The sequence below is a fragment of the Megalobrama amblycephala genome, linkage group LG12 (genome assembly GCF_018812025.1).
Source record: "Megalobrama amblycephala isolate DHTTF-2021 linkage group LG12, ASM1881202v1, whole genome shotgun sequence".
Classification (NCBI taxonomy): domain Eukaryota; kingdom Metazoa; phylum Chordata; class Actinopteri; order Cypriniformes; family Xenocyprididae; genus Megalobrama; species Megalobrama amblycephala.
Window position 1 is genome coordinate 17,403,556 of NC_063055.1, and position 8,385 is coordinate 17,411,940.

The 8,385-nt window shown below is 42.4% G+C and overlaps 1 protein-coding gene across 1 annotated transcript; it reads right to left on the bottom strand.

Moving 5' to 3' along the window:
* Positions 1–908: 908 nt before the first annotated feature.
* Positions 909–2,620, bottom strand: LOC125280678 (cystatin-like protein). Its single transcript, XM_048211393.1, has 4 exons — positions 2,385–2,620; positions 2,123–2,227; positions 1,934–1,999; positions 909–1,818 (listed from the first exon to the last, which is right to left on the bottom strand). The coding sequence occupies exons 1-4, from the start codon at positions 2,559–2,561 to the stop codon at positions 1,687–1,689; spliced, it is 480 nt and encodes a 159-aa protein (XP_048067350.1). The 5' UTR covers positions 2,562–2,620; the 3' UTR covers positions 909–1,686.
* Between the last annotated feature and the right edge of the window lie 5,765 nt (positions 2,621–8,385).

The window sequence follows — 8,385 nt, forward strand, 5'->3', positions numbered from 1 at the left end:
GAGAACATGAACTATCTACAAACGCTGCTTCAGCGTGCTGAATGCCCAAGCATGTGATGCAGTGATTGTGCCCATCAGCGGGGCCCGGTGAACGACCGCACCCAGTAACGCACAGACGAAATGACATCTCGACAGAGATGCAGGGTTCGTCTGTGAAGCTCTTTTAGAAGGGGAAGAACAGCTCTCTCGTGCCGTAGCACACAGGGAGTGTCACAATGTGCTCGGGTACACCACTCCCCGAACACAACGGAGGAACCGGCCAATAATCACAACAGACAAACTGTGGTTTAAATAGGACTAATTGCTGTAATAACAGCAGTTGAGAGCTCAAGCTCAGGCTCCTCGGGAAGCTTGCGACCTCGCTGCTGTGCTGTCACACCAACACAAAATGCTGAACCTCTTCAAAGGCTTGTTTCAACACTAGAAGTCTTGAAAGCTGGAGAACACCAACTGGTTGGCTCCGAAGCGAAAAACTTCCTATTTATATACACTTGACGGAGGCGTTGCGCATTATGCAAATATCGCACACCAATTCCACTGGCCTGTTTTAGTTCACTCGAAGCTGATAGGGCTCTCTAGTGATATCCCAATTCGTCCGTCACTACTGACGTACGTCGAACGTGACCAACTGAAAGTGAACACGATATGCTTTCATTGTGTCATTGCGACATCATGTGGTTAACATGTGAAGGTGACATATGAGTGACTAGAACTCACTGAGGTCTGAAGTGGGACATTTAATTTGGAATATTCCCGCATCCAACCTCGTATAGAACACAGCATAAGATCTGTAGTGTCTAGCCTGCTGCGCAACAGTAATCAGACAGACTCCAGACAATGCCTCTTCGAATATGCTTTAATCATATCCGGAAAGATCTCGGACCAATTTAAGAGAATTCCGCTTGACAAAAAGTGTACAACAGTTTTTATTGAATAGAAGCATGAAAAAGGTGACATGATTCATTACATAATTTTTCTTCAATATGATTGGTTCTTCATATGTATAATTATCTATTACTAGGTAAAAGCAAATCTGGATTTCTTGATTATTTCAGCTTGTTACTAAAGTCATGAGGTTATATATTTAGACAGCTGTCTAGTTTAGTTTCCCCTTTTGTTATATTTAGACACATTTTGGCCCAAGTGTTGGGGACATTTAGTTTTCAAAAGCATATAAATGTTAATCCTGAAAGAAAAAAGAATGTTAGTTATGATTAATTAAATTGCTTAACAAAGCCAACAGTTAGCATTTGACCTTCAGGTCCCTTAATATAATTTGTAACTATTGATCTACATAAATTTAAAACACTAATGAAAACAATCAAAATAACTCTTCAAGATTATCTTGGACCTCTCAAATTCAGTGCCAATAAATTGTCTAAAGATCAAGATTTTATTCATGGGGGCAATTTTACAATGTTTTCTATGAAGAATATTTAGACATTTTTTAAACAATTATGAATGACTTGTATGTTATTCGACACTAGGACATACCAATTAAGGCTACTTTATTTTCCATATTTCTCTCAAAATTACATCATTACATTGAAACATATTGAGAAAACTGCTAGTTGAGCAAAAATACACATTAATACACATCTTCATAATTGAGAGGCCAAGTTTACAGAGTACATTTCATTAGTAGTTTTGTTTTTTAATTCATACGGCCAGTTGCATTTTTATTTCTCAGGCACATTCCAGACATTCAGGTTGTTGGTAATTTTCTGTTTCTTGCTCATTTCCTGCTAAGAGTGACACCGGATGGTTTTCCCCAATATAATGACGATGACGCAAACATTCGAATATTGTTTGTTCAATCTGCAATGAGAACAGTTAAAACCTTTAAGTGCAGAAATATCTTGACAACAAAAAGACTGAATAATAATGGTGAATAAATGAGGTCTTTGTCCCCATGGACTAATATGTGATGTACCTTTGTTTTTTCTCTGAGAGGCAAACAGGACATTTTTCCACGACAAGCAACACAAGAAACTCTAGGCTGAGAAAAATAGAATGGTGTGAAACTGTAAGATTTTTATTTTTATTTTTATGTGTATTCTACAATGTCTCTATAGGCATTTAGACAATCAAGATCCTTCTGTCAGAGTGAGTAGCTACTTACTCTAGCCTCATCTTGGATTTTACAGTCTTTCCGATGGACAAATACTTTTGTCTTCTTACATGAGGTGGGTTTTAATAACACATTAAGCATGCGCTTGTCATAATTCTGTCATATAGGGGAAAGATACAGGTAAAGCATAAAGATGACAACCATACATATAGGAAATGTTTAAATATTTTTATCGAGCAGTTTAAGGCAAATGCATAAGCACAGAAATCAAAGTAAAATGACAAAGGTTTTACATTTGAATTAAATAACTTACTGCACTTTTAATGGAGGCAAAATCAAGATGTTTGGTTCTTCCATATCTCTCATTGGCTTCTTCTATTGCTCTGTCAATAATATATGTCTCATATTGGCTTAGCTGATGATATTCTTTGTCTCCCACTGTTGACTCCAGCAGTAACAGAGCGCTAAACAGTAACAGCAAACCTCTCATCTTTCGCAGTAACTGAAGTTCTTCACTGTTTGCCTGATCTAGTCAGAAGCAGTAACTGGTGTCATGTATACACAGACCTCAACAGCTGTGATTGGTCTGCTTTGCAACCAGAGGCAGCCCCCAAACCCAACCCCCACCCCCCCCCCCAACACACACACACACACACACACACACACACGCTCAAAAAATGAACTTTCACTGTTGTTATTTTCACTCAAACAACCTATGTATGTTCACATTACTTAAAAAAACTCCTGTAACTACACGAACATAATTTAACTGTGTTGTTTCTACTAAAAATGAGTATTGTCAGATTTTTGTGGCACCTGTGTTTAGGCTGTGCGCACTCATAAACGCATGATTAGGATGAAATTCCTGCTCTCAAGTCAATTGAGTTTGTTCAGTGAGTTATTTTTTCAGTGCATTTTGTAGAGAAAATAGTTCATTTAATAAAGTAAATTAAGTCAACAAATGTGTTCACCTTACGTAATAATATCTGAATTACAAGATATACATTATAACTAGATTAGAAGAGATCTGTCAGTGAACCTACCAAAAGGAAGTATTTTTTTAAAAAATGTTGATTAAATACACACTGTAAAACAATATTTTTTGGTTTAACTTAAAAAAAGTAAGTTACCTGGTTGCCTTAAAATTTTGAGTTCATTTAAATTAAAAATTCAAGTTAATACAATGAAGGCGAATGGTTTAATATGCAGAAACTCAAAACATTATGCTATCTGAACTACATTAATTATTTAGTTGATTTGATAAAAAAAAAAAAATATGAACATTTTTGTACAGTGTGTTTAATATTATATTTAAATTATTAAATTATTATATAATTATATTATAAAATTATTGTGATTTAATTTATTCATGTGGCAGACCGTTGTATCAAATTCAGCTTGCAGTGTTTAAAGTATACATTTTATCAGTATGTGTGTTCTCTTGGGAACTGAACTTGATGTTGCAAGTGCAAACACTTAGTTTAATTCAATCAAGAGATAAATTAAAATTAAAAGGATTTTTTTTTAAATTTGATTTTAACCCTAAAGTTCAGGATAAATGTTTAAGTGATGAATTTGATCATGCTAATCCATTAATAATATATATATATATATATATATATATATATATATATATATATATATATATATATATATATATATATATATATATATACATATTATTAGTTTTTACAAAAATAAAATTTTCCAGTGTCTTGGTCATGTCTTGTCTTGTCTTGTCTTGGTCACCATCTCACCCTGACAGTATAGTCACTGCAACCAAACAGGCCTGTTCAGACTAAGCTATCTGTTCATACCCATCTTTTACTGCATTGTCCTGGTGTTCAAAGAAATTCAGAAATGTTGTCGCATGTTAAGAATTCAGTCACAAGGCTAAGGCTCTGTCAATCATGCTCTGCTTTGATTAGTTGGAGTCAAACTGATGGTTGATGGTGCTTGTCTACCTATTACAGATTTTTTCTTTAATTAGAGGTAGTGTAACGAAGGGTCTGAAGCCATGGGATCCATTTGCAGCTTTATTGCAGACAAACGTGGTATAACAGGCAGGGGTAAATCACCGGCAACAACTGTATCATAGACAAGGCTGAAATGTAACGAGGGGACAGGCACAGGGTCGGGGCTGGCAGCAGACAGAACAAGCAGTATCCAGATAAACGGGCAAGGAGTCAGATGGGCAGGCAGTGAGACGTTGTAACAGAATAAACAATCCAGGGTCATAAACGAGTAAACAATAACAAGGGTAAACGCTCAGAAATGTTAGCCGTGGCAAAACAAAACTTCGCGATGCGTGTGTGTGAGTGAGAGTGTTTTATAGTGCTTTCTGCAAGGTAGCCGGAGACGTAGATCCCGAGTCGATAGCCAAACCCATTGGCCCGGGTGATAATCAGGGTGATGGCGGCGTGAACGATCTGCTTGTTCCTTCTGACGTTTGACAGCCCTTTGCAGGTGTACATGGGCTTCACTGCACACATTCTCACTCCTCTGTAGTCAATCATTGACTGAAGGCAGATCCGAGGGTTCTCCTGACCAGGGGAACAGAGGGGGTTGGAATCCCAGGACACACTGGAAAGGAGTCAGTTCTGTGGAAGGCTTGCGAAGTGAGTTTTGAGCGTATTCATCCCAGAACAGAAAGCGACTCCAGTCCGTCTGGTTGCGATGACAGTATGATCTGAGATAACGGGTGAGTTCTTGATTGAGGAATTCCACCTGTCCATTGGCCTGGGGGTGGTAACCTGAAGTTAGGCTGACGTTAATAGTTTCTGGAAGAATGCGTTCCAAACTCGGGATGTAAACTGGGGACTGCGGTCAGAGAATGTCTTCAGGGAGACCATAAAAACGAAATACACAGTTACAAAGATGCTCGGCTGTCTCAAAGGATATGGGTAACTTCGGTAGTGGGATGAAACGGCAGGCCTTAGAGAATCGGTCAACCACCGTGAGTATGGTAGTGTTACCCTGAGAGTTGGGCAGGTCTGTTACAAAGTCTATGGCGATGTGGGACCAGGGTCGTTGAGGGATGGGTAATGGTTGAAGCAGACCGTCTGGGGCTTGATGGGACGACTTGGTGGTTTGGCAGGTGGTGCAATCTCATATGAAGGAAATGATGTCAGACTGTAGAGAAGGCCACCAAAAGCGATTGTTGACGAGTTGGATGGTGGCAGTGATTCCTGGGTGGCCAGCGCTAGGAGAGTCATGTACCAGATGGATTGTCCTCCTGCGACGTGCTGCAGGGACGTAAGTGCGATCTGGAGGACAGTTGGGTGGAGATGGTTCTGAGCGTTGGGCGTCGGCGATCTCGGCCATGATGTCCCATTGTATAGGGGCCAGGATGAGCGTGGAAGGGAGGATGGGTTCTACTAGTGGATGAAGCTTGGGTGAATTCATGTTGTCGGGAAAGAGCATCGGCTTTAACATTATTGGAACCTGGTCTGTAAGTAACGGTGAACTGGAACCTGGTGAAGAAGAGCGCCTATCTTGCCTGTCGGGGATTGAGTCTCTTGGCTGAACGTAGGTATTCCAAGTTGCGATGGTCTGTTAGCACCAGAGAGGATGTTTGCTTCCCTCCAGCCAGTGGCACCATTGTTCAAATGTTCAAAAGTCGCCTTCATAGCTAATAGTTTGCGATCTCCTACGTCGTAGTTCTGTTCTGCAGGGGTGAGTTTTCGGGAGTAGAAGGCGCATGGGAAGAGCTTAGGGGGGTTGCCATGTCTTTGAGACAGTACTGCTCCGATGCCAGTGTTGGAAGCATCAACCTCGACGACAAACTCCCTCTCAGGGTCGGGATGGTGCAGGATGGGGGCTGTGGTAAAGCGTTCCTTTAACTCTTGAAACGATCGTTCGGCAGCTGGGGACCATGACAGACGACTTCCCCCCCTTCTTAAGCATCGAGGTTAGTGGTGATGCGATGATGCTGAAATTTCTTATGAAGCGCCTGTAGAAGTTTGCGAACCCCAGGAACCGTTGTAACTCCTTAACCGAGGATGGTTGTGGCCATCATAGAACGGCTTGCACTTTGGTGTCATCCATGGCGACACCCTCAGACCTGATAATGTATCCCAGGAATGCAATGGATGTCTGATGAAACTCACACTTCTCGGCCTTGGTGTAGAGCTGATGAGTAATGAGTCGTTTAAGGACGGTGCGGACATGGGTGATGTGATCTTCAAGGGATGTGGAGTAAATGAGAATGTCATCAATGTAAACAATTTGCTCGTTAATGAGCAAATCACGGAAGATGTCATTGACAAAGGCCTGGAAAATGGACAGACTATTGACCAGCCTGAACGGCATGACCCGGTATTCGTAGTGCCCTGTTGTCATGGAAAAGGCAGTTTTCCATTCGTCCCCCTCACGGATGTGAATGAGATTGTATGCACTTCGTAGGTCAAGTTTTGTGAAAAACTTAGCAGAGCGTAGCTGTTCCAGAGCAGAAGGAACGAGAGGCAGTGGATAGCGGAACTTGACTGTGATTTCGTTGAGACCCCAGTAGTCAATGCAAGGTCGCAGACCACCATTTTTTTTCTTTACGAAGAAGAAGCCCGTAGAAGCAGGGGATGTGAACGGTTGGATGAACCCCTTGGCCAGTTCCTCTTCAATGTAGCTCTTCATGGCCTCAGATTCAGGTTGCGACAAGGGGAAAATTCTGCCTTTGGGTGGTGTAGTGCCGGGGAGGAGCTCTATGGCACAGTCGCTAGATCGATGAGGCGGTAGTTGAGCTGCCTTGGATTTACTGAAAGCCTCACTGAGATCGCTGTATTCTGGTGGTATGTTGGTCGAGACGTCAGAGTGTGGTGGAAAGGAAAGAAGTGGAGATTTCTTGACTGGACCGGATTGAAGACAGTTCTTCACACAAGGATCAGACCACTGCACGATTTGGTTTTCTGCCCAGGAGATTTGAGGATTGTGCTTACAAAGCCAGGGTAGTCCGAGGATGATGGGATTCTGTGGTGTTTTGATGATGAAGAAGCGTATCGTCTCTGTGTGTAGTGCTCCAATTTGAAGTATGACGTCCTCTGTGGTGTAATGGACGTGGCCGGTCCCCAGGGGGCGTCCATCTAACGCTGCCACTGCCAATACAGATTCACATGTGATCAGAGGGATTTCATGCATTTTAACAAAGTCTGAGTCAATAAAATTAGCAGCTGCCCCCGAGTGAATCATGGCTGTAGTCTCAATACAAGTTTTATTTAAAGTTAATTTTACGGGTATCACAGCCATTTGTTTACCTTGGGGCAGCGCCAGTAGTTGTTCTCCGACCTCCTTGCCTCCCTCAGCATGTTTGAAAATCTCCCGGAATCTTTGTAGAAAGTCGCTGAATGTAGCGAACGTTGGCCGTCCATCACTCCATACCGCCGTAGCCCATTCTAAAGCTTTTCCCATCAGCAGAGAACAAACGAATGAAATACGACTCTCCTCTGTGGGGTATAGTGAGGGTTGCTGAGAGACAAATAGTGAGCATTGCAGCAAGAAACCCTTACACTTAGTGGGCGAGCCATCGTATTTTTCTGGGAATGCAAGCCGCGGGCTGGCGGTCGCCATTACCGGTGCAGCTTTAGTTGTTGGCGTGGGTGCAGGCGGGACCGTCTCAGCGGCGGGAAGATGCAAACTCTGTAATGTCTTTACCAGCTCCTCAGTGATGGACATTAGCCGAGTGAGCTGCTGTTGATGAGTAGCCAGAATACTCGCTTGGGTATAGACCTCGGTGGATAGCCGGTAGATAGCCGCTGGATCGGGGTCTGGCGAAGTCTTCTGTAAGTAAGGGTCAGAAGCCATGGGATCCATTTGCAGCTTTATTGCAGACAAATGTGGTATAACAGGCAAGGGTAAATCACCGGCAACAACTGTATCATAGACAAGGCTGAAACGTAACGAGGGGACAGGCACAGGGTCGGGGCTGGCAGCAGACAGAACAAGCGGTATCCAGATAAACAGGCAAGGAGTCAGATGGGCAGGCAGCGAGACGTCGTAACAGAATAAACAATCCAGGGTCATAAACGAGTAAACAATAACAAGGGTAAACGCTCAGAAATGTTAGCCGTGGCAAAACAAGACTTTGCGGTGCGTGTGTGTGAGTGAGAGTGTTTTATAGTCCAAAGGAAGGGGATCAGGTGCGTGCGAGATGAGCGCCAGGCAGTGGGTAATGGGAAATGAAGTCCGGATGAATTTAGTACTCCGGTGACAGAGCCCTCAGGTGGTGATCGGAGGGAGCCACAGAGGCTGCATTTGTGACAGGTAGTTTGCCACCCAATAAATAAACCAATAAAAGAATAATTTAGAATTTATTTAATACATTG

Coding starts and splice junctions, on each gene's coding strand:
- LOC125280678 (XM_048211393.1), bottom strand. CDS start 2,561: ATGAGAGGTTTGCTGTTACTGTTTAGCGCTCTGTTACTGCTGGAGTCA. Junction 2,228..2,384: donor TTGCCTCCATTAAAAGTGCA/GTAAGTTATTTA, acceptor CCTATATGACAG/AATTATGACAAGCGCATGCT. Junction 2,000..2,122: donor AAATCCAAGATGAGGCTAGA/GTAAGTAGCTAC, acceptor TATTTTTCTCAG/CCTAGAGTTTCTTGTGTTGC.